The following is a 27,258-nucleotide window of genomic DNA, read 5'->3' as shown; positions in this document are numbered from 1 at the left end:
AATAAAAATAATTTAATAAAAAACAATACAATTTCTTACATGCTTTCCTATTGACCTCTAAAAAAATAATCTTTTTTTTTATATCATTGTCTATTAAATTAACACAATTTAATGAAAAAATAAATTTTATTCTTAGTGTCAAACTTAATTAGAAAAAGAAAACATTAAAAAATGATGTTGGGTTGTTCATGTGATGGACAGGTTGGGGTTGAGAGTGAAAAAGTTGTTATGCTTGGCGGAGTGGGGCAGGCACCACACCACCCCATTGCCATCACTAACTCATATAAGTGTGGCTAGTGCCGGCAAAATAAGCCCATGTTTTGGTGATCCGCTCAAACCGTTCATATTTTAATGGATTGGGTGAGTGATTTTTCACATGGATAAAATATGGGTTGATATCCATATTTGATCCATAAAAATATGGGTAAATATGAGTAAATTATAAATTATTCAAATGAGTTAAACTTCTAATTTTATTCACTCAAAATATCATTAAAAATAGTGTAGCTTATCTTGCTTTTTATGTTATACTATAAAATTAACTATTCTTCTCTCTTATTGACAAGGTGAAGTCTTTGACCCTCTAAAAATGTATAATTTAAATTTACATTCTTTTGTTGATTATAATTATATTTTATTTACTTATTTAATTTTATATTGGATAATCAATAATAGTGTAAAATAAGCAAATCATTAGTATTGACATTGCTTAAAGTGCATTAAGCAAGTTTTAGTCCTAAAATGCAAATATGCATTCTTTTGAAATTAAAAATACATTCATCTTGTTATTACATAATTTATTTTATATTGAAAAATTATAGGATTATTTTTATTTTTATGATACGATCAAAGTATAAAACTAAATGAAGCGCGCATGTTTTACATTTTCACCTAAAAAAAATTAAAATATCTTTTTCATATTGAATTCTTGAATAAAGTATTATTTATTCATTCATTAAAAATATGAATAAAAAAAATATTTTATCCAATTCATTTTTACTCGGAACTTATTTTCTATTTATCCATTTTCAACCATCCACATTCCATTCGCGGCCACTACGTGTGGCCATAACAAAGTGAATTCGAAAGATCATATCGCCTTCTCTCACTACTCCCTCGTTCTTCAGTCCAATGGCTGAAATGAGTGTTACCACCGCTTCACTTCAATCCTTTCCTAAATCACTTCTCTGCTCTCTCTCAACTAGAAAATTTAACTCTTCTTTTCACCCTTCAGCTATTTTATCTCCCATTTCCAGGTTTTGCTTAATATCTAAATTCAATTCGTTTCGTTTCTCTGCTGCTGTTGTGAAGGCTGCTTCTTCTCCACACGCAAATACAAAGGAGCCAATGCTTCCTCCTTACGATGTCTTAATTACAGGTGCTTCCAAAGGTTAGTTCAATATTTCTCAATGCACAATGGGTTATCATAATTTTGTCTTGATTGCGTATACCTGTCTTAGTGTACTTAGGTCTTTGTTTAGGGTTCTGTTGGGCCGTCATACATGATCATTTTATCTCTAACTTCTCTTTTTCCAACTTATAAACCTACTAAGGAACTTGAAAATGCATGGCCAAAGGGGTAAATACCATTTCCAAAAGTCAAACAAGATTGAATATGGTGTACAATCAGATACAATGAGCTTATTGCCAACATTTTTATGTTCTGAGTTGAAGTTGATTATTGAAGGCTCCGTTTGAACTACATTTCACTACAACAGTGGTGATGCCTTATATATTCTGTCTAGTCATGCAACAACATGAAAGAGTTTAATGTTAGAAGGAGTTAATTTTTTAATGTTTGAAACAACATGACCAGTCTTAATGTTTGATGTACTCCTTGGTTTCCCTTTTGCAACTTCATATTGGTTCATTGTCACCTGTGTTTTTGAAGATGTTCCCAAGAGTCGTGCAGTTTCTTCCGTTGAAACAAAAGAATATGAGGGATCACCTAAATGGCAAGAGAAATATAGTTTGCATAGTAGTGCAAACCTTATTTCATTTTGATGACAAGCGAAACCCGTAGCCGCTACCCTTTGAGTGCGCACTGGGTAAGACCCCCACTCCAATGCAATAGCTAGGTAACCCCCACTAGGTAAAATCGGTGCGACGAGCTCAACCCAGAAGGCAAACCCCTTTCTTTTGCTGGCAACTTGACAAGGAGTTTGAGTTTCAAACTTGAGACCTCTAACATGGAAGTCCCAAGCCCAAACCACTGGGCCAGACCTTAATTATCATGGTGGAATGATGAAGCTTAACTGTTGATGGTGTGAATTAAGTATACTCTATAGCTTTATACTGAAGGCCATGTTTCTTCAGCTGGAGTGCTATAAAATGCATCTCGATTTGTAGTTCCTTTGAGTGCCTTCAATGTCTCCCTTTCCCTGATAATTCAAAAAATGCAACGGTTGGTCATTAAAATGTATAATTTCTTGGTTCATGGTTGAAACAGCCACCAACGCCTATTTATATCATAGGTGGTCACGTTAACTTCTCTGTAACTCGATTTTATTGTTCTGTTAATATATTACGACTCTATTCACATTTTTTTTCTCGTTTTGATCATTCGTTGATAATTTGTGTAGTGACTAAGTGTTTGTATGCTAAAACTCAGCCATGTTTTTGTGTAATCACTGGAAGACATGACTTTGTATTAGATAAGGATATAATATGTTCAATCTCCTGTTAATTGGCAACTTTAATAGAATTCTTTACCTTCTAGCAAAACCATTATATTTGTAGCTAATAGCATGTGCTCATGGATTATATTTCAATCTGCTTACTTTGTTTCCCAAAGTGGACACATGGATACAAAACAAGTCACTCTGAAATATACAGCTGTTTCTCTTTTTGTTTTCACTTAACTGCAGATGTCTAGAATTGACGTTATTTTATTATTTCAGGAATAGGCTATGCATTAGCTAAAGAATTTCTCAAGGCAGGTGATAATGTCATCATTTGCTCCAGATCAGGTGATTTTATATCATAAGTGACAATACCATTGACTTCAATGATGTCATTAACTAATAGAATTATTGGTTTTCGCATTGTTCAGTTCCTCTCTTATATTTGTTTTATTTTATAGTTTGTGAAAAAGGTAGTCAATTGTGTAAAAATGAAATATGCAGAATATATGGTGGGATCACGGGAATCGATGTGCCATTAGTGGTGTACCATAGTTCGAGAGTCATGATGATATAGGAGGAGTTGGGATACATGTTTAGTTTAAGACCACAAAATTTAAAAGTGTCTCTTATTTTCTGAACTTTGTGCTTAGTCAAATTAAGACACATAAAATGAAACGGAGGGTAAAGGTGATTACTTCCCATCTGCTTAAGGGTTGATGGACAGATTACTGAATACCTATGCTGATTGGAGTTAGCAAGTATTCAGTGGAATAGTCAAGGCACATTAAACGATTCATACACCACCGTATTGTAAAAAAAATCAAGGAAATCATATGATGTAGGTGTGTGATGTCCAATTGCTACAGTTATCGAACTCGAGTGTACTATGGCAATGAAAGATATTTCATTATTCTCCTTATTCACCAAGCAAGAGATATGATGCGCAACAGATGAACACTAACTACTTCATAGTTAGTTCCTTTTGGTTGCCACAATACTATAAGAAAGAAATGAAATTGTAATAGGCTCAGTAGTCAGAATAACTTGGATGCTGGGATCATGTTGTTGAAAGTTTGCACTGCTCTATGGTTATTATTGTAATTAGCTTGTTGTAGTTTTCCTTCCCATCAAATAGAAGAAGAAGATCGGAAACCAATGTGTATATGGCCTTAATGAATTTGTACCTGCACGCTAGCATAAGGGGTAAACAGAGTAGTTGGAGAAATTTTACTTTTGAGTAGTTTGTATCCACTTCTTTTAAGGATGACAGTGGTCACTTTTGGAATGAAAGCTAAGAAGCTACAGCTTGTGGGAAGAAAAAAAAAGTTGCAGGCATTGGGTTAGTGATCTCTAGAGACATTAAGTGCCATACATGCAAATTAAGGAAATAGTGAAAGCAATGGATGCAATTTATTAGAATAGAGATAATGGGAATCTTGCTACTTAATTGGAGATAATATGGGTTGAAAGGAGCAGAGTTTGCTGAAGTTAGAAAACAAAGGAAAGGAGGAGAATCTGCTGAAGTTTGAATGGAAGATTGGGAGGTATGGCATATTCATGATCCAGTTTGATCTCTATGGAGTCATATATCAATAATTGCTGCTCTCCTACCTCGATGAATCTTATCCGAGTCCTGAACTAACCATAATTGCAATAACATAAGACTGATGATTTTTCATGGTACCTTGATACAGTGATATTTTCTCTTTTCCATTCGTTATCTTGTAACTCATGGGGATGTATTCTCATTCTCTTTTTTATTTTACTGCTTTAAAGCTCACACTCTCTTTATGTTAGCTCTTCATCTCCCTACACTTGAATGGAAAAGAAACAACTTTCTTCGGAATATGTAGTTTAGAATTAAATGTAATTACATCTTTAGAGTTGACCATTTTTTTTGACAGATGAAAGAGTTGTATCTGCTCTCGACAGGTTAAGAGTTGAAACAGGGAAGCAGCATGTGTGGGTACCTCCATTTTCACTTCATTTCTTATAGACCTTTAGTCATTCTTTGATTCTTTCTGTGTACTCATCACTAGTTTCGTCTTCAATCAGGTTCTATGATGATGGATGAGTATTTTATTTCGCTAATGACTAACATAACTTTGGGCTTCATGCCTACCAATTGACTTGAACTTTTGATTTCCTGAATCATGTTCTATTGAAAGGAAGGTTGTAAAGTAAAACCAACAACAACAACAAACTCAGTGAAATACCAGAAAGTGGGATTTGGGGAGGGTAGAGTGTATGCAGGCCTTACCACTAACTCTCCGAGGTAGAGACTGTTTCTGTAAGACCTTTGGTTCAAGCAAATAAAACACTAACTATAAAAAAAACTTCCAGTTAATATCAAAGCAGTTGGAGCATATATGCAAGGAGCCATAATAATAACAAGCTGCAGTTACCTAAACACAGTAAACCACAGATGATCTCGGATACCAAAAACCGAAGACTTAATGAATATGTTAATACTACGACCAGCACGGAGCTCTACACTTCCACCCAGAAAAATATATGAATGAGCTAGTAATAAGACAACTCCCAGCTATACCTACATATGTCTATCCATGACCTCCATATCCTCCTATCTAAAGTCATGTCCTTGGTAAGCTGAAGATGTGCCATATTCTGCCTAATATGTAGTTTAGAATTATATATTATTATGTCTTTAAAGTAAACCAAAGGTCTGTAAATATACTTACTGGCCCTTGCAGTTGTTATGGCCTTTCTTTTACATGATTAGCTTAAGTATTATTTTTGTCTTCACATGCTTGATTCAGATCCCTATGCAGGGCACCAAGTGTGATGTTAGAGAGGGAGATGACGTGAAGACCTTAGTTGCCTTTGCGAAGGAAAAGCTTCAATACATCGACATATGGGTATCTAATCTGGGCCCTTAATTTGCTTAAGATGATAAGGTCACAAACACTCTCAATGTTCTTTGTATCAGAAGTCCAATTCCCTTTCTGATTTGATTGTAAATGTTCTCTTTTTATCCTTTCATGTCACTGCTTGTTCAAGAATTATTATTGGTACTTAATCCATAAATTTAGTTGTTTGAACTGCTGCAAAGTCATGATAAATATTAGAGTTAATTCCTCACCCAACTTATGGAAATGACCTACCAAAGTTACTTATTCTTTTGGGACAACAAAGTCATTCAATTATCAAATCTCCTCTTAGTTCATCACAAGGGGTATTGTTTGAGGTTAATGCTTCCCAAAGCAACATCTTTGGCATGTCATTGCGGAGGTAGGCTTCTGCGTACCTTCCTTAATACTTATGTGATCAATAGTAGTGTTAAAGAATGTCAAAAGTTACACATTGGTGCTTAATGAGAAGGGTGTACTCTTGATAAGGTTTGAGTAATCATCCTCCGTTTGAGCTAGCTTTTAGGTTGTGAGGTAGGACCCAAGATCTAATTTAACTTGGTATCAGAGCAAGACCCATCTCACCCTATGTTGAGCCTCCAAAATTAAAAGTTGCCCACGCACCAGATGTTAAGCATTGGGCATGAGGTGGGCGTTAAAGAATGAAAAAAGTTTTATATGGTGGTTAATGAGATGGGTGTACTCCTTATAATGCTTGGGCAATCCTCCTCCTCCCTTTAAGCTAGCTTTTGGGGTGAGGGCTAGGTCCAAGGCCTAATTTAACAAGTAGGATAGGTTTTTCCATAGGCTTTTAGTTCCCCAATGAGTTTATCAGTCAGGAGAACATTCCTCATTAGTCTCTCCTTCATTTATTTGGAATAATACTCATAAAGTAGAAGGCTGACTATAGTCTGCTTGACTTGCCATTTCCTTCATAAGGTTACTTCTAGCTTATCCCATATTTCTTTAGCAGTTTCACCACTTGTGATCTTTTGATATTCTTCACCACTGATTGCATTATATAGTAAATATTTCTTAAGAGTATACCTGAATAACTTCCAGTTGTGTATTAGTTTTGTCCGCCAATTTTGATAGATCAATTGCTCCTTCAATTTCTGTTGTTTTTTCCTTGCTTCCAGATTCCTTATCATCACTCTTAGTTGTAGGTATGGGAATGTCTCCCAATTTGATCACCCTCCAGACCATTACATCATATGACTTGATGTAGGTTTCCATTCTGACCTTCTAGTGTGAGAAGTACTTCCCATTGAAGTAGGGAGGCCTTGTCTGAGAGGTTCCCTCTTAAAATAAAGCTTCAACTGTAATGACTGGCAATAAAATGATGACGCAAGTTATAAAACAATAAGTAAATGACACTGGGTATTTTTATACCGGTTGGGATCCAATGTGGATTTTAGTCCAGTCCCCTTGGGTTGCAAGGGATTTTCTATGCAAGTACTTTGAATAGTTCATGAGTACAAGTCACCTCAAGGTTTAGTCCTACGTCTACACTCGATCTTTTTTTCTCTTGACACAATGCCTCACCAACTATGTTTTTCCTCTCTTCTCTGTTTTGATTACACAGTAAACCATTTAAGAATTACAATGCTTGTTAAGAGTAGAACAAAGGACTTTGAGGAGGCTTTAGACAAACGTATGTTAGTCTTTGGTCTTCAATGATTGATTATACGAGGACTGTTGTTTCATTAGCAGAGAGGGCAACCCTAAGGATTTGATCCTTGGAAAGGGAAATTGATTTCCTTTCCAACAATAAGGGACAACTCATCCAAGAGGCTGCTGTTGTATTATTTTTACTAATCTTCCAAATATCCCTTTTGGCACTGCTTCTATAATTTCACTGGGTCTTGATTAGTACTTGATACTGCTTCCATGTGATCTCCGTGAGTCTTGCTTCTTTCCTTGGAAGTCATCTAAGATCTGCCTTTGATTATGTCCTTGAAAATCTTCAGTAATTAATAGCTTAGACTTTCCATAATATTCCTGCATACATTAAATCATCATTAAAACCTGACCCTAACAAATGGATCTGCTTAAATGACTCGAAAATTATCTTGTAAACCTAGAACATCAATCAACACCCATGAACTCGAGTTCAAGTAAATTTCACTCAACTAAATCATTCGACATTACTGTACACATGCAAAGATAATTTGACAGCCCTGTTAAATTTTCTTTATAACAGGTCCCTTTGCAGTGGTGTAGTCATGAGCACCATCTAGTTCTTTGCCAAAAGTCCTAATGGCTTTGTCTTTTATTGGTGCTGGACGAATTACGAAAATTTAGGAGAAGGATTCCACGTTCATGAAATCCTGCGTTTCTCTATCATACATGTCCACCAACTTTGTGTTGTTTTTTGAAGAGTAGGGAAGATTTAGGAGAATAGACTGAAGGCTAAAGGAAAGGAGATGAGGGTTTGGAACAAAAGAGAATGGTTAAGTAGAAGCAAGGGAGTATGTTGTCTTATATTTTCTGCATTGAAGTTATGTGTACACAACATTCTGATTTTTTAACATTATGTTATCAGTGTAATATGTAACTTATTCTAACATGTTTGTTACCATTTTAATTACTACTTATCAGTTAGTGCCTATAATTATAAAGGCCCATAACATTTAATTTTGATATATTATACTTTGTGTTGAATCTGTAGTTGTTACTTTGTGTATTAGGTGAAGTTACTTGAGCCCAAGTTTGTGGGTGTTGAGTGATGTTCTGGGTTTAGATTATTCTCATGTCATTTAAGTAGACTCATTTTCTTAGAGTGGGTTAAATGGGTATAAGGTACATGTGTTAAATAGACATTATTTTTAAAACAACAACAATATACCCAGTGAAATTTCACAAGTGAGGTTGGGGGACGGTAGAATGTACATAGATCTTACCACTTCCTCCTGGAGGTTGGAGGTAGAGAGGCTGTTGATGGCTTTATTTCTTAAAATGGGGTTATATTATGACATGGCAGCCAAATAGGTTTTTGTTTTTTTCTGAATGTAAAAAAAGGGGAAGTGACTTTGGTAAGTTATTTCCATAAGTTGGGTGACTATTTAAGTTATTAACTCCAAATATTAGCATGTTGATAGCTCAAATGATTTCCATTTGGATAGTCTAACACATCAATTATCTGGTAAAAATGAGATGGGAAAACTTTGTGCATGTATTTTAAAGTTGAGATATAAAGTGTTGTTTTATCACTCCACCGTAAGGTGGTAATTCTTATATTTTTTTTTCAGTCATTGAGAAACTATAATGTTGAAATGTTGATATTCTAATTTTTGTTGGTTTCTCACAAATTCTTGAGAATGAAGCAGATCAATAATGCAGGATCGAATGCGTATAGCTTCAAACCCCTGGCAGAAGCTTCTGATGAAGATTTAATGTGAGCTCTTTTGCATTCGACTTGTGTCCTGTCTTTGTTTATTGAAGTTTTTCATGAATTCGATTTGTGTGCAGTCAAGTTGTCACTACAAATACTCTTGGTTTGATGATATGTTGTCGTGAGGTAAAAGCATTGCTAGGTTGTGGATTTCTCGTTGTTGGTTAGCCTATGTTTGCTAACATTTGTTATTGCAGGCTATAAACTTGATGCAGAATCAGCCTCGAGGAGGTCATATTTTTAATATTGATGGGGCTGGCTCAGATGGAAGACCAACCCCCAGGTATCTTTATTCCTTTATCAGTGACACTCAACTTCTGCATATTGTATTAGAAGAGGTGGGGCCAAGTGCAAGAACATTTTCACAAGGGAGATTTGAGAAGTGAATAATTTATCAAGAAAAGTATCCTATTTTGCTCTATTATCTTAGAATGTCACATGGATGTCTCAGGTGATGCGCAAATTGCTTCCTGTCGACAGTGGTTCATCAACTAAGAGTTTCCTCTTGAACTGCAGGAGTTCTTTGTTAACTTTACCAACCTCTTGGTAGAACATCAAGTTTATCAGTTAATAACTGGACCTTAAACTCATTAAGTTCAACCATAATGCAGGTTATAAATCAGTTGATAAGAAAGTTCTAAAAAATCTGTATAAGGATAGTATTCTCAGAACCATTAGATGTGGTTGGTAACATTGAACCATAAGCCGTAACTAAATGTTGAAGCTTGAAAGTTGCTCCACATTATTAAAGAATTCACAAAAAGAACTTGACAGCACTTAAATAATTAGCAAAGTTGGAGAGAGAATGAGGGAATTGTTGGAAAATGAAGAAGAATGGAGGGTTATTTACAGTTTAGAAATAGGGTCAAGATGTAACTAATAAACATGGGAGTTAAAATAAAACTGTGGGGGAGGGGGAGGGCTGAAATAGCGGTTTTTGGGTCAATGTAGCCGTTGGGCAATGACTCCCAACGGTTACTTTTTCTTAGAAAAAATACGAAATGGCTGGGAAGGACCAACCGTCCAACCTGCCTCTTCCCCTATCCCCCCCTTACAGTACCCGGGACTGGGCTGTCCCATCTCCTCTGACACCCATAGTGTTATGATTTGCTAGGAATTTGACCTGCTTCTGTGCATCTCATTAGAATTTTTTAGCAGCTTTATTTTCATGATCTGTAGGGAAGAGAGAAACAGAGAAAGGCAAGACTACTAACAGAGTTTCTACAAATGGACTGCCAAAGAAATTGGAATCATAAGTTATATTTTTGTTTCACTTCCAATTTTCGGCACCCCCATCTTTTTCCTTCGATAGCAGAAATTGGGTGAGAGTGCAATCGAAATTGGGAAAAAAATAAATAAAAGCGTACATTTCATGTTTTCAGCTCCCTCACCCTAGCATCGCTAAGTTAAACTGTTAAATTCATGGGAGACAAAATTCAAGTTTGTTTCATTCCCATGTTTGGCTATAAGACAAGAAAGATAAAATGATAATCATCTATACAATTTAATATTCTTTTCTAGGTACAGGCATTTGGTTGTTTGCTCGAGCAAAATTAGACTTTTGTATCCTGCTGCTCAAAGTATATTAGCTGCTCCAATTCCATGATCATCCTCGTACTGCTACACAAGCATCCTCTGACCAATTGTAAAACCTTGTGACTGCAAACGATTACTGGTGGCTATAATGTTTACCAGTATATTACAGCAGTATTTAACAGCAAGGTGATATCATCTAAAGAATCCTAGTCTATCCTGCTTCTTTGCTTATTACACGATGTTGTGTCGTTATCATATCAAGGAACACACTTTGAAACTAAATTGGTAGTGTGTCATGCTAGAGTATTAAACTATTATCGACATGCCCCTGATCGTCTCTTCATTTGTTCTCTGTTTTGGTTGCTCCAGTCTTCCATTTTTCATTTTCAAATGTGCTCTGTTTATTTCAGATTTGATCCTTCTGAGTTTGAAATCTCTTATAGATCTTTAAATTTTGGGGATTGCATTTCTATCAAGTTCATACAGGAGGTCACTAGTGAGGTTAATGCCACTAGTCTCACTTGCTGCCCCTCTCGCAGTCTTTCTCAGTGATATGTCTTGTTTCCTTTTTGATCTTCAGATTTGCAGCATATGGAGCAACTAAGCGCAGTGTTGTGCACTTAACAAAATCATTGCAGGCATGTACTCTGGTTGCAGACCTAAAATATATAAATGAAAATGTTTCATCTCTATTGGTTTGTGCTTATAGGCAGCTCACACAATTCAATTTTGTTTTAGAATAGACAGGCATCATGAATTCGAGTCTCACCATTACCTACCAGCAAAATATATCCATGTGCTTGGGGAAAAAATAAAGTAAAATAAAATTTGGCCCGTTCATAAGAAGACGTGTTACCGAACTAAAATAAAGAAATTTCTCCTATTGCATCTCCAACCTTATTCTCTATTTTACTCTCCAAATATAGAGTTCTCTATTTTCGGACGACCAACTCCAACCCAATTCTCTATTGTACTATCTAAAAAGAATCTTCTTCTCTATTATTATTTGTGTTTTATTCTTATTTTCTTATTTCATGATATAAATCATTCCTTTCTTCCAAATAATCACTTTATATAATTTTCATGTGCTATAAAATTTTATTTTTTCATGTTCTTTATTTAATATAAAATTATAATCCAGTCTAAATTTCCAAATAACATAAATTGCAAGAAAATATTATATAATATACAAATTAGTGGACAATGAAATACAATTATTAAAACATTGCATAAATACTTTCAAGATTATTACGTTTCTTCCATAAATGCTCTATTAATGCACTACAGAGTTCTAATTAAATCTCGAAACAACCTACTGGATTACTAAATTATTGTTGTGATAAAATTATTATGTTATGTAATGTGTTTTTAAATTAAATTTCATCTTATCATTTTAATTTTGTGCATTCTTTATAGTGAAAATTAATAATAGAATCAAATTATATTAAAGTGACGAAAATTTAAAACAAATTGAAGTATTATTAATTCAGGATGAAAGTAGTATATATTAAATAATATATTTTAAAAAAATATTATATTACATTTAAAAAGAATTACGAATATTAGATATTTAATTAATGACTTGATATAAAAAAATATGTTAATTACAAAAAAAAAAACAATAAAATAATGTAAAAGTGAAATAGAAAGTGAATAAATTTGGAGAAATACTTTTCACCTCTCTATAAATGGATGATGGAGCGTGAATTTAAAGAGCGGTTGGAGAACTGATTCGTTATTTTACTCTCTAAAAGAGTATAGAGTAAAATAGGGTGGATTGGACATGGTCTACAATTAAAACATACTCCCTCCCCCTTCTCCCCGGGTGTTTGTCGAACTCTATGCTGGAGCATTTACATGAGGCACACAATTCAACGTACTCCCTCCAACTTTACCCCCTGTTGGTTGCTGAACACCACGCGTTGTTGTGCCGAGGACTATCAGAAACAACGTCTTTACCCCACAAAGGTAGGGGTAAGGTCTGCGTACTTTCTACCCTCCCAAAACCCACTTGTGGGATTACACTAGATATGCTGTTATTGTTGGTTGTTGAACCCTTGAATCATTCAACATTTGTTTGATATTAAGAGACATTGATTTTGCTATTTCTGAAGTCCCACGATGATCAATTTTTCCTGTAATCTGAAAGTTTTCATTGCATGCTTGGACTTGGCGCCCTAATGTTGAATGAATGGAAGGATATCAATAACTCATGACTAGTTATGGACAACAAAATTCACGGACTAGAACAGATACATATAACGTCTTAATATTATTTTCCTTTACAGCTGCAGTTCTATAGAGAAGTGGGATTCCATTAATCTTGAATTCATAAGATACAACTTTGTTATATAAGAATTTTGTCCACATTTCACAAAGCGTTAAATCTGCAGTTGGAAGAGTTGCATGCTGAGATAGCCTTCTTTCTCCCAAAATGTGTCTTAATTTCTTGATGAATTATTACAACATATATTTTCTTGATTTCTCTGCAGGCCGAATTGGAAATGCAGGATGTTAAAAATGTTTTAGTGCATAATCTGTCGGTATGCCCCGCTTAATTTATCTTGTGGCCTTATAGTGTCTTGGATAGTTGAGAAGATTGCTCGTCTTTTTTATATGAAATAGTTATGCTACTTTGTTACCCTGTTATTCTGAAATGGGTGTAGTTTACATTTAATTTGCTGAATATTGAACACGTTCTTTTTGTGTGATTTGATTCTGATATACATTTTAACTTCCTAATACTGATGAGGATAAATCATCCCTTAGGTTGTCATATTTGAGATAGAAAATCCATAAATATATTCCATCTTACATGTTATGAAGCTACTTTTAAATATAATAATCATGACTAGTTCATGATTTATGACATTGATATGTTATGATATTGAAACCTGAATCTTGTTTGTCCTTGGGCCAATGGTGCAATTTCACTTAGGGATTGTTTAGTTGGGAACAAGTTATCTTGGATTATTAATTGTGGGATAAGTTATTGCAATATATATGGGATAACAAATAACATATCCCATGCTAAGGTAAACATGGTGGGATAAATAATCTCATGACTGCCAAATACGTCCAACTAGATGCTGGATAAGATAAACCTGCATTTTTGTCCATGAGATTATTATATAGTCCACCCTAAATTGTTAGCATACTACTTTGGGACCTCCTTGAACTAAATATTTTTATTGAAGTGCACACCTATACCTTCCTATATTTGACCATTTGGTAGCTTCCACCCCCTGAACAACCTCAGACAAGTAGGTGTGATGGACTCTCTGCCTATTATTTTTGTCCATGTAGCATTTGTAATAATAAAATATATTTCTTAACCTTTTAAAATTAATTGACTTTTTAGGGTCATATTTTTTAGGCCAACCTGTAAAAAATATTTGGAACTCCATTATTTAGGCTAAATTTTTTAATTTGGCTGCACAAAAGTTTTATCTAGTTTTTTTTTTTTACTTATTTGGACTCAAAAGAAGAAATACATGGTTGAACAAATTGTCATTGCATCTAAATATGATATAAAAAGAAATGCAGTAAAAAATTCATTATATTTGCTAAAAAAGGTTATTACTATAAAAGTAATGAAGCTTTAGTGAAGTTGTTTTTACAAATTTTGCTAGAAAAAGAAGGCATACAATTGAATAAATAGTCATCTCATTTTAAGAAGAAATAAAACAAAAAAGCAAAGTTGGTGTAAACTATGTGTTATATTAAAAGAAATACGCACTTAGAACAAATGAACCATTATATATGATTATGATTTATGTGACAATTAATATTTGAAAAGTACTTCATTTGGAAGCTAATTTACCAATACCTTTTATCAACCTTACTAGCCAAAAAGAGCTTGCCTCCAAAGTCAAGTGATAAAAAGGTACCACCCAAACTTAAGGTAAGTTCTACGCAGTGGTGGTTAGACCGTCTTTGTTGCATGGGGTGTCGTGTTGGTCAGTCAAGAATTCTCATATTTAGAAGATGAAAGTTGTGAAAATGAGCATTTTAAGATGGATATGTGGGCATACTAGGAGCAATAAAATTAGAAAGAAAGATATCCAAGACAAGGTGGGGGTGATGTCCATGGCGCACAAAATGAGGGAAGCGAGACTGAGGCCTCATTTGTTTTCATTAAGATTAAGAGGTCTGAATCTGAATATACATGTGAATATTAAGATTTGCATTAAGATTTAGGTGTTTTTATCAGAATCCACATCTAAATATTAAGATGTGGTCTCTAAATCTGAGCACTAAATAATTAATGCATTTGTTTTCAATATCTGAATGTGTAAGCGAAATTGAACATTATATTAATAAAATATCATAAAAATTTCCTTTCAACAAAATATATCACTTTTGATTAAAAAAATATTTTAAAAGTTTTAATAATAATGATTTGGAGTACTATTTTTCCATTCAAAAATCCTTGATAAACAACAATACACCAAAAATACTATTGCAACCAGTGTTCTTGAGTCTTGACACACATCAATACAAGAAAAATATTAATATAAAAAAAACTTGAAAGGATTTATAAAAACTCACCAGTTGGGAAAAAATGGTGTTTGATTGACAAAAGTAAGAAAGAAAGTTTTTAGTTCTGAGATAAAAAAACAAGCCAAAAGTAGAGAAGTTATGATTTATTATTTGATAACTTATCAAATGAGTCTGAATGTTGTAAGCGTCTTCTACAGATCTGATTTGTTCAAATCTCTTCAGACCCATTAAGAGTTTTTTTTTTGAAAAATAAAACAAATGAACTTAATGGGCTGAATCCTAATGATTCAGATTCATACCTAAAAATCAAAGAATGATTAAGATTCAAACCTCCATTAAATGCAAAATAATGAGGCCTGAGATGGTTTGAGCATGTGAAGAGGAAAAGTGCAGACGTCGTTGTGTGGAGGTGCGAGAGGTTGACTCTATGGGTTCAATGAGAAGTAGAGGTAGGAAGAAAAAGTATAGGGGAGAGGTGATTAGACAAGACATGATGTAACTTCATATCATCGTGAACATGACGTTAGATAGGAAGGTGGGAGGTTGCTTATTTGGGTAAAAAGTTAGTAGGTAGTGGAGTGTTGACTTGTTTTTAGAAGGTTTAGGCTTGTTAGTGTCTATCGTAGTACTAGTCGTATTCTTGTACTTTTTGCTTTTGATATCTATCATCATATGTTATTTGTTGTGTTTCAGTATCCCATTATTTTGTTGTTATTGTTCCTTTGTTGTAGGTGTTGCATTGCTTTCTTTAATAATTGTTATGCTTTCTTCAATGTTTTTTTTCTTTTACTTGAATTTGTTGCACTCGAGTCTAGAGTCTTTTGGAGTTTCTCTACCTTCGCGAGGTATTTATGAGATTTGCATACACTCTACCTCTGCAAACTCCACTGATGGAATTTCACTGGTTATATTTGTGAGAAATATAGGAGAATATTCGAAATTGTGTATCTACATTATTACATTGAGACCCTATTTATAAAAACTATATTGGACTCCTTTTCAAATTAGGATTCCTATTCCTATGGCTCATTTCCCAATTAGGATTCCTATTCCTATTCCTATTCCTATTCTTATTCCTATTCCTATTCTTATTCCTATTCTAAGTAGAATTTATATATTTATTCCTATTCTAACACTCCCCCTCAAGCTGGTGCATACAATTTTATGTACTTTGGTTGTTACAGATTTAATCAATACGAGCACCGGTGATAGACTTGGTGAAGATATCTGCAAGTTGATCATTCAACTTCACAAGTTTTGTAACAATATCTCCTAAGAGTATCTTTTCTCTGACAAAGTGACTGTCAATCTCAATGTGCTTATTCCTATCATTAAACACTAGATTTGATGCGATATGAAGAGCCTCTTGATTATCACACACAAGTTTCGCTGGACCGATTTCACCAAATCTTAGCTCTCTCAGCAACTATTTGATCCAAACTAGCTCACAAGTTACTGCATCCATTGCTTGGTTTTTTTAATTCTGCCCTAGATCAAGAAACCACACTCTGTTTCTTACTCTTTTAGACACCAAATTGCCACATACTAAAACACAATAGACGGATGTTGAAAGTCTATCAGAGGGTGATCCTGCCCAATCAACGTATGTAAATCCAGTGATATGTTCATGGGTTTGATCCTCAAAGAGTAGTCCTTGAAAAGGAGCAGACTTTATATATCGCAGAATACGAATAACTGCTTCCCAATGACTTGTTTATTATCACAAGGGGAAGTCATAAACTAACGTACAACACTCACAAAAAAAGAGATATGAGGTCTAGTCAGTGGAAGATAATTCAACTTCCCAACCAACCGTCTATATATTTCAGGATTATTGAGTGGCTCCCTTGTCCTGGAAGGAGTTTAACATTCGGATCCATAGGAGTGTAAATGGATCTACATCCCATCACTCCTGACTCCTCAAGAATGTTTAAGGCATACTTGCCTTGAGAAATAACAATACTTGATATAGACTGAGCAACCTCGGTACCTAGAAAATACTTCAGTTCTTTAGTCTGGAAATGCTTAAAGAGATGTAGCTTCAAATTAGTGGTAGCATCTTGATCATTGCAGTGATAACAATATCATCAGCATAAACAACCAAATAAATACACCGATTTGGTGGAGAATGCCGGTAAAACACAGAGTGATAAGCTTCACTACTAGTTATGCTAAACTCCCAAATTACTGTGCTAAAACTTTCCAAACCAGGCTTGAGGAGACTGGTTTAGACCATAGAGTGACTTACGCAATTGACATATTAGGCTACTAGACTCCCCCTAACAATAAAATTAGGTGGTTGCTCCACATAGACTTCTTCCGCAAGATCACCATGTTGAAAAGCATTTTAAGTGTCCAATGATGAAGACGCCAATGACGAACAACCATAGATAGAAAAAGTTGGGAAATGCTATTTTACCCACGAGAGAGAGAGAGAGAGAGAGAGAGAGAGAGAGAGAGAGTATCAATATAATTCAGTTCAAATATCTAAGTATACCCTTTGGTAACAAGGTGAGCATTAAGTAAATCAACCTGAACATCTGGACCAATTTTGACTGCATAAACCCAAAGATAAACAACAATTGATTTACCTGCAGGAAGAGACAGGTTCTCAAGTACCACTCATGTAAAATAGTCATCGCATCAATCATAGTTTTCCTCCATCCAGAATGAGAAGGTGCTTGACTTGTAGTCTTAGGAATGACGGAGATGATACAAAGGCATAATGGGGTGATGAGAGACAATTATAACTCAAGGAAGTATAAGGGTTAGAATTTCTAGTGGATTGTTTACCTTTTTGAAGTGCAATCGATTGACTAGAAGGTGGCAAGTCCGAAGTAGGAGCAGGGTCCGACGCATGACATAAATCATCTAAGACTACTGTTGGGCGTGGACGATGATGATAAGTCAAAAGTGGTGGCACTACCACGGGAGATGTAGAAGTAACTGTAGATTCCTCAAAAGTTGGTATAGGTAAGACATGAGGTATGGGTAAGACCTTAACAACATCAAAATGATCAGAAGATGTATAATAAGGTTGAGAGTTGAGACCCAAAGAATGTGACATCGGCAGACATAAGGTATCAGCGAAGATAAGGTGAATAGTAATGGTACCCTTTTTGAACTCGAGAGTAACCAAGAAAGACACATTTGAGAGCAGGGTGTGCTAATTTATCTTTAGAGGGGCTTAGTTAAAAACAGAGCATGTGCTCTTAAAGACACGAGAGAGGATAGAGTATAGATTTTAGTGAGGAAACAATATGGAATGTGGAACCTGATTCTGATAGAAGCTGAGTTCGTTCTATTAATAAAATAACAAGATGCAAAGATTGCATCACCCTAAAAACGCAGTGAAACGTGGGATTCAATGAGGAGAGTGCAAGCTGTCTCAATGAGATGTCAATTCGTCTTTTCTGCCACACCAAGATGTTTGGTGAATAATTGTTTGGTGAGTCATAAATTCCTGAAATTGGGAGTATAAGTATTCTAAGGCATTATCACTACGTAAAGTACGAATAGAAACACCAAATTGATTTTGTATTTCAATAAAGAAACTTTTGAATATAGAAATAACTCAGAACAATCTTTCATTATGAATACCCAAGTTCATCTTGATTAATCATCCATGAAACTAACAAGATAACGAAATGCAAGGGTGAACCGACTATATTAGGACCCCAAATATCCGAATGAACTAATGAATAAATAGATTTTGAACGGCTCTCAGACCTCAGTACTTTGGGAAAATGTAGCGCGAATGTGTTTCCCTTTTTGACATTTCTCACAATTTAATGTGGATAAACTAAAAAACTAGGCACCATCTTCTGTAGCTTGGATAGACTCGGATGTCCTCAAAGTTTGTGAATTAGGGTTGGAGGATTTGTAATGGAGCATGATTTGAAGGAATTTGAAGAGCTAAGATAGTAAAGGCCTTGTTAGTCATGTCATATGCCAATCATTTGTCTCGTACTATGGTCCTGCATGGGAAAAGAATCATCAAAAAAGGTTATGAATGTAAGGAATGCGTCAAACGACTAACAAATGCTATAGTAAAACAACTAGGAACATAAAGAACAGAGTCTAGAGGGACAAAAGTGAATGGTTTGGCTTTCCCAACCCCTTTTTGGTTTTGTTTGGATCCCATTAGCCAGAGTAATAGCTGGAAGAGATTGTGAATAAACAAATCCGAAATATGACTAAAGTGCTTGAGTCCATTACCAATGATCCAAGAGTACTAGACTGTGACACACAAGCATTAGATTTACCCGCAGCATGAACATTAGGCTGATTAACCAGGATACTTGTGGAGATGTTTTCCTTCTTGCTCGATATTGAAGGAACTCATCATATTCTGCCTGAGCAATATGAGCATTATTGGGTGGTCGATAAGACTGAGCAACGGATACTACTTGTGGAGATGTTTGCTTACTTGTGCGGTTCCGAAGGGACTCATTGTATTCCTATATAGCAATAGGATCATAAATGGGTGGTGGACCATACAAAATATGACATGTGTCGCGAGTGTGTCTAAGCTTATGACAATAACTACACTTGGATCGAGATCTTTCAAAATGACCTCCTCCTCACCGATTCTCCATAGGCTGATATGTTCGTTTGTTTATGGTTTGAGATGCCAAAATAGAGGAGTCAATGGTGGATGATGAAACTACTTTGTTGCTGGGAGGTACGACTAGACGAAGTAAAAAAGAAAAAAATTCATCCATTGTAGGTACTGCAGGACTAGCTAAAATCTGATCATGCATTTAATCATTGTCAGGAGGAAGTCCAACAAGTGTAACAAGTGTAAGAACTAGAAACAACATCTATATGTGCTCTTGTTGTTTGTTCACATTTGTAGTGACTAGCATTAACGTTTCAAATTCCTCTATAACTAATTGTCCCTGTCCCAAGTAAGTAGACATTAGATTCGTGTTTCTTTAAATTGGTCATTCCAGTCATTGCATCATAGAATCGAGATATAGTCTTGGATGAGAGAACAAGGTGCTTAACTTAGAATCATAGATCGCGATAGGATACTACATAATTGAGCATCAACCTTCTCCCATAGTGCTTTGGCTTTATCATCTGCCTCACTAGCCTTTACATTTTCATCTACCACACAAGCAGTGTTGGCTAAGTGATCTTGGACGCCTTGGCACTTGCACCACAACTCACCCGAAGAAGCCCAAGCTAAATAGCTTGAGCTTCCTATTAACCAGTCAACCGAAGAAGCCCAAGCTAAATAGCTTGAGCTTCCTATTAATGGTTATGTAATGATCATAACACTTGAACTTCCTATATTCTTGGAGTCAAAAATATCAATCCCAAACAACATGTTGTGAAATTAGAATATTCTCACCAAAAAATAAAATAAGAAGACTTTTGGGGCCACAATCTGATTGCTGGAATGGCTGACTGCCGGAACTGGAAATATTGGAAATACATCTGACTGCTGGAGAAAGAGATCTGATCATCAAAAACTGATCTGAACTGTTGGAAAAAGAGATCTGATCACCAAAAACTGATCGGAATCAGGAAAACGTTTTATGGTCAGCCTCAGAATTAGGAGGCGACCCCACTGGAAAAAAATATTTTTGAAAAATACTGCTAGAAAATTTTATCTTCTCGAGTAGCAATTTAGATCACCAGAAAATTGCACAGTGACGGCTAATTTAATTTTCTTACCATTGCTCAGATACCATGCGAAATTTATAGGAGAAATATATTATTGAAATTGTGTATATACATTATTACATTGAGACCCTATTTATAAACACTATATTGGACTCCTTTTCAAATTAGGATTCCTATTCCTATGACCCCTTCTCCAATTAGAATTTTATTCCTGTTCTTATTCTTATTTTAAGTAAGATTTGCATATTTATTCCTATTCTAACAATGTTGTTGTAGTAGCCAAAAGGAGCTACCAAATAGCCAAGGGGAGAAATTAGGACCAAAAATAATTTAGTAGATGTGGACTAAATTAAAGATGTAAAGTTTAGAAGGGGTCTCGAGATATTATGGCTGAATAGGTTATTGATGGTGCTCAAGCAATAAATTTATGCATTTAGGGGCCATTCAGTAGTGTATAAGAATAAATAAATCATGCATTAACTTTGAATATTAATAATACCTTGTTTGTCACATTTTTCAACCTATATATGATTAATACACTCTATTGTGTATTGAAGAGTATTACTAATACATAGAAATTCACAGCATTAGTAATTAAAGGTGATTTAATGCATGAATTAACATGCTTAAAGACTTGATTGCGTCTCAAAACCTTTTTACATCTTTTCTACCCTATTTGTGGAGGATATCTTGGTAAACAAATATTTCTAAAAATAATGCATGCTATTTTTAATACACTAAACCAAACAATGCATAAGAAATAATGCAAGTATTATTAATATACTCTATTTAGCATTATTCTTATGTAGTCTACCAAACAACCCCTTATTGTCTTGCCACCTTGATAACTTCCTCGAATGGTTTGCATGTCAATGAAAGGTGATATATTGTGGATTCTTGATTGTCTCAATGGTGGTGCATATTAAAGCTTTTGTGTTGAGAACATGAAAGATTGCTGTTGACTGCTGATTTTCCATATTAAATAGATTGCAAGATCCACTGACCTAATTTTTTATTTTGTTTTATAGCTTAAATGTGGCAGATAAAAGTTATATTGCAAAAACGTACATATTTCCTATATTAGGTAGTTGGACTGAGGACCTTGTTAACTTCAGTTGAGATCCATAAATTATTTACATTGAGAGCACGAATACTTCAAATACATTGTTGCTTTTGTAATGGGGCTCTTTTTCCTTCATTTTTGAAAATCTCGAATGTTAGTTCCTGTTAGTAGACAAAATAATGCAATGCAGGGAAAATTCCTAGATTGATGGGGATCTAGAACAACACAAAGCTGTCATTCTTGCTTATCAGTCATTCTGCTATAGATTCTAGAATATCTATACTATTTTTGTTTGTTTTGTTTTTTGGCAAATTAAGGCCTGTTTTTTTTGAACTCTCAATGTGATTATGCTTGACATCTCTTTATTTCTCTATCATTTGTCTCCATTATCTGAACCCGCATTCCACTCACTTGCAGCCTGGAATGGTCACAACTGATCTTTTAATGTCTGGTGCCAACACGAAGCAGGTAGAATGCTGATTAACTATTGCTTCTGTTCTTTCATTTGGAGTCTGCCGGTTCTGAAAAAGAATTTTAGAACAACTTTATGCTTAATGCAGGCCAAGTTCTTCATTAACGTTTTGGCAGAGCCAGCAGATGTGGTAAGAATTCCAATATCATAAGTAGATTCTCTATTTGTTGCCTCAAAATGAAATATTTGCTTTATTGTAGGCAGGTGGAATGTTTTTCCTGGAACATCTTAAATGAATATGAAATTTGTCGCGTCCTCACTCGTACAACACCTGTCTTATTTTGCGTGGCTTCATCTACGCTTCTATTTTACAGGTTGCAGAGTATTTAGTCCCAAATATAAGATCAATACCGACCAATGGATCAACAAAGGCTACTTACATACGTTTCCTCACAGGATTAAAAGCCTATTCCCAAATATTTTCAGTTAAGTGGAGCACTTTTGCTCTAATTTCGTTCACCTCTTTCTTTTGGTCTCTGACACAGTGACACCTAATTTCTATATAATGATATCATGATTTTGTATTGACATACAGAGGATCGCGTTTGGTGCAAGACGGAATAGGTATGTTCTTGAGGATTGATGGATTGATGCAATGGGTCCAAATGGATGGATAGGGTCTACATTTATTTCTCATTTTGCTGATCACGACTTGTGTATATCAATGGAAACCTTACCATTTTTCTTCTTTTAACCAAATGTCACAGTTAAACGCTCTAAATTCGGCTTATTAGTACCAAAATTAGTGAGTCTTATGATGTATTTTAATACAATCTTGCTTTCCATCAGAGTTAGCATCCGCTATTTCGTGTTTTCATATGACGGAAAATATGCATAGTCTAGTGAATGACATCCTCCTCCCAGCTAAAATACTAACTTCTCCTTCGAAGAAGTTGTTAGCCAGTATGAACTAGAAAATACGCAAACTGAGGTCTAAACAGGTATATTTGCCACAACTTGCATGACTTGTTTTACATACTATTCTGGAGGAAAACATAACGCACAATACGTTTTGGAGCTCTTTTGAATGTCACAATGCTTAGTGTGGGTATTTTTTAGGCTATAAAAGTGTGCGTTTGACGTGTTGATGCAATGCATGTGCATGATGTTGTACTATGATCACAAAAAAGGTGGGTGTGCTCACAACGCAATGCTAAGGAGGTAGACCAAGCCAAAAAAACACAGCTAAGAATGATTCCAAGGCAGCAAGTGTAGAAATTTTGGCATAGTAGACCTACATTATCTGCACACTTGATGCCGTCATAGCTAAAGATGGAGTCCAAGACCATCCCTAACCTAACAAGTGCTAACATCACAACAGCGTGTGTTCTCCTAGCAATATCTACTGTAATCCAAGCCTAACAAGGTTCAATTACTGCCATAATACTTGTAATCATTTAAAATTTATTAAATATAAATTTATAAAATGATTCGGATTATATTAAATTCGTAAATATATTAATCCAAATAAATATTATGGATTAATATACTTGAGTTAAATATTTAAGTTCAACAAATATGGACTTAATGAAAGTCTAAATTAATTGATTTGGGCTACAATGAATGAGCTCAATTTGTTGAGCTCAATTTCATCTCATTCTAGAGGTCCATCTAGACGCCACGTGTGCAAATGATGTGGCATGCCAAGTCAAATAAGAATCCAATAGAATTATGCCATGNCGGATTATATTAAATTCGTAAATATATTAATCCAAATAAATATTATGGATTAATATACTTGAGTCAAATACTTAAGTCCAACAAGTATGGACTTAATTAAAGTCGAAATTAATTGATTTGGGGTACAATGAATGAGCCCAATTTGTTGAACCCAATTTCATCTCATTCTAGAGGCCCATCTTGGCGCCAAGTGTGCAAATGATGTGGCATGCCAAGTCAAATAAGAAATCAATAGAATCATGTGTCAAAGATGAACAGCCCGCTCCATAAAGCCCATATGCCATGTCATTTAAATCTGATTGGCCGAACAAAATCCTATTCCAATCGCAATCCTCTACTCTAAAACTATAAATAGGGGTCCATAATTCAGAAAAGACACAGAAAATTCTAAAGAAGAAGCTAGAGCAAATCCGTGGTACAAAGGTCATTTAATTCTCTACAAAGCTACAAGTTTAAGAATTCAAGCATTTAAGTTCAAGAACGATTAGATCAAGACCATCAAATTCAAGAACAAGCTCGAAACCCTTGAATTCAAATAAAAGTCAAGATCAAGATAAAGTTCAGTTATTTCTTTCATTGTTCCCACATCGTTTCGTTCTCAATTATTTTTTTCTCGACGCGAATTTTACTGTCTACAAATTCTGACACACCCAGTGGGAGAAAATCTACCTCTCATCTCAACTTTTCAAGCGTCAAAGAATATCGATATGACTTCCATGAATAACAACTCTCGATCAACTGCCTCTAAGGCCACCAGCTCCAAGTTCTCTACTGAAGTTGAAGGCATCCTTAGTGTTACCTTTGAAAGTTTCGGAGTTCTTACAAGAAGCAAGGCTGCTACACTAGGACAACAAACACTTCAAGTGTCGTCCGCATCAACTCCTATTTTGGGGTTTTCAACTCCAAAAGGAGCGAGTTCCTCCACAACTGCTGTAGAAGGAGGAAACAGTGTTGCTGAAAAGATCAAGAAGACATTGGCTCTATTTGAGCAATCTGGTTCCAAGAACTCTACCACAAGTAAGAACTGTGATTCAACTTATGAATCATCTCCACGTACATCGCGTAACGTTAGTTCACTGAAGATTAACTTACGTGACAATCCATGCTACTCTCCTGCATCTCCAATGGTCATGCAAATGATTGTGACTGTTGCTTCCTCTCCTGAGGAACAACTCGCAAATCTGACGAAGTTGGTTGAAGGATTGACAAAGCATGTGCAACACCAAGAGTCTTGACTTGATAAGTTAATGCATAGGATGGAAGGACTTTTATATGGAGATGCGAGACATGCACCTGGAAAGGGTATTAAAGTTCAAGAAATTGAAGATCCTACTAAGAAATCCCCGTTTATTAACTTTAAAATGTCTGCTGGTTATCAACCTCCCAAATAACAACAATTTGAGGGAAAAAGAAATCCAAAACAACATGTCGCGCACTTTGTGGAGACATGTAATAATGCTGGAACTTATGGAGACCATCTTGTCAAACAGTTTGTCTGCTATCTAAAAGGAAATGTCTTTAATTGGTACACGAATCTCGAACCTAACTCTATTGATAGTTGTGAGCAACTAGAGCACGAGTTTCTCAATCGCTTCTATAGCACAAAGGCGTACAATGACCACGGTAGAACTCACGGATACTCGCCAAAGGAAGGATGAACGGTTATAGATTTGATAAATCGATGGATGAACACGCGATCCTAAATTGCAAGGATAGGCTTAGTGAAGCTTCTGCAATCGAAGTATGTATTCAAGGAATGCACTGGGAGCTTCTTTACATCTAGCAAGGAATAAAACCAAAATCCTTCGAAGATCTAGCTACTCGCGCTCATGATACGGAGTTGAGCATGTCCTCTGCCGAAAAAGATATGACTATTGTCCATGATCCTCGAAAAAGAAGGGACAAGCAGGAGCACAAGATATGGAGCAAGTTTGCGCCCAGAAATGACAACAAGAATCCATGAGTGTAAATGTGTCGCTTGCATAATTCACCACTAATGAGGGCATAAAGTAAAATGTGAGAACAACTTCCCAAGCACATTCAAATAAAAAGTCAACACTGAAGGAGATGCAAGGAGAAAAGTATCCCTTCTTTGATTATGACGTTTATGAAATTTTTGATGAATTGCTCGAGTTAAAGCTCATTGACTTGCTAGAGATGAAGCGACCCGATGAAGATGGAAAAGCTGATGGCCCAAATTAGTGCAAGTGTCATAGACTTGTGAGTCATCCTCTTGAAAAATGTTTTGTCTTCAAGGATAGAGTGATATGATTGGTTAACGAAAAGAAAGTTGTCCTTGATGATGAGAAGTCTAGTTCTAACCAGATCTCTATCACGTTTGGCTCACTTGATCCGGTCCAAATATATATCTTTGAAAAGCATGAAGAATAGTTAGTAGTCCATGAAGTTGACATAGATAGTGATGAAGGTTAGATTACTGTAACTAGGTGAAGACGCAAAAAGTCAAGCTTACGAAAAGAATAATTCGAGCAACCGGTTACAGGGAAAATGGTGAATTAATCGGAGAAGAAAAAATCAATTAAGCGCCCAAAAGGGCAAAGGTAGAGGTGCATCACTACAAAGAACCTCGACGTCCTGTGACGCTAGAGGAATTCTTACCAAGCTCGTTTGACATAAAAGTCTACTCAAGACAATGTAGAGGCATGATGTTTTAATCTGGATAAAGAAGAAACAATGAAGGTGCCTCCTACTGGAAATGAAGGAACAACGAGTGAATCCTCAACAAAAGTGTCTCCTAGTGAAGAAGAAAAAGCAACAAAGGAAATCTCAGCAATGATATCTCTTTCATCTTCTGAAAAATCTATCGAACCTTCTTCCCAAGAAGCACATGCCTGTTATACTAAAATCACATTTACAGATAATGATCTTCTATTTGGTGAAGCACTACACAATCGTCCTTTGTATATGGTGGATCATGTGCTAGAGAAGAAGATAAATAGATTCTTAATAGATGAAGGATCTAGAGTCAACATTCTGCCTATCCATACATTGAAGGAACTTGGTATCACGACTAGGAAACTTAGTGAAAGTCGTCTGTTGATACAAGGATTTAATCAAGGAGGCAGAGGTCCATAGGCTCTATTTAATTAGAGATCCAAATGGAAGATTTGCGATCAAGTTCATGGATGCATGTGATCGATGCAAAGACATCATACAATATATTACTTGGCAGGCCGTGGGTACATGAGAATATAGAATTGTCTCATCTTCGTATTATCAATGTTTGAAATATCTTGATGGTGGAATTGAAAGGAAGATAGTTGCATATGAAAATCCTTTCACCGAAGTTGAGACACATTTAGTAGATGCGAAATTCTATTTTAGAAGCTATGTTGTTAAAGGGGCCAAATCTAATGACATCAAATCAATCAAGTCTGGTAGGATCATAAACAAAAGAATTGATGCGGCTATCGAAAAGGTGAAAATTGACATTAAAGACCCTTGTCCTATTCTTAATGAAG

The 27,258-nt window shown here is 35.3% G+C and overlaps 1 protein-coding gene across 4 annotated transcripts; it reads left to right on the top strand.

The window, feature by feature from the left end:
- The first annotated feature begins 1,028 nt into the window (after positions 1-1,028).
- Positions 1,029-22,886, top strand: LOC107020324 (chlorophyll(ide) b reductase NOL, chloroplastic). 4 transcript variants are annotated; one of them, XM_015220635.2, is made up of 13 exons: positions 1,029-1,390; positions 2,901-2,969; positions 4,529-4,590; positions 5,417-5,503; positions 8,821-8,891; positions 8,966-9,014; positions 9,086-9,171; positions 11,005-11,062; positions 12,917-12,967; positions 22,042-22,092; positions 22,185-22,226; positions 22,411-22,521; positions 22,632-22,886. In XM_015220635.2, exons 1-13 carry the CDS (start codon positions 1,132-1,134, stop codon positions 22,677-22,679), a joined length of 1,044 nt encoding a protein of 347 aa, XP_015076121.1. In that variant the 5' UTR covers positions 1,029-1,131; the 3' UTR covers positions 22,680-22,886. The 4 variants fall into 4 exon arrangements, with proteins under 4 accessions (XP_015076121.1, XP_015076120.1, XP_015076119.1 ...); XM_015220634.2 differs by having other exon boundaries at positions 5,405-5,503; positions 8,824-8,891; XM_015220633.2 differs by having other exon boundaries at positions 5,405-5,503.
- Positions 22,887-27,258: the final 4,372 nt, after the last annotated feature.

Source organism: Solanum pennellii, chromosome 5, assembly GCF_001406875.1.
Source record: "Solanum pennellii chromosome 5, SPENNV200".
NCBI lineage: Eukaryota > Viridiplantae > Streptophyta > Magnoliopsida > Solanales > Solanaceae > Solanum > Solanum pennellii.
This window is presented reverse-complemented; position numbering and strand designations above follow the sequence as displayed.

Coding starts and splice junctions, on each gene's coding strand:
- LOC107020324 (XM_015220633.2), top strand. CDS start 1,132: ATGGCTGAAATGAGTGTTACCACCGCTTCACTTCAATCCTTTCCTAAA. Junction 8,892..8,965: donor GCTTCTGATGAAGATTTAAT/GTGAGCTCTTTT, acceptor ATTTGTGTGCAG/TCAAGTTGTCACTACAAATA. Junction 11,063..12,916: donor ACTTAACAAAATCATTGCAG/GCATGTACTCTG, acceptor ATTTCTCTGCAG/GCCGAATTGGAAATGCAGGA.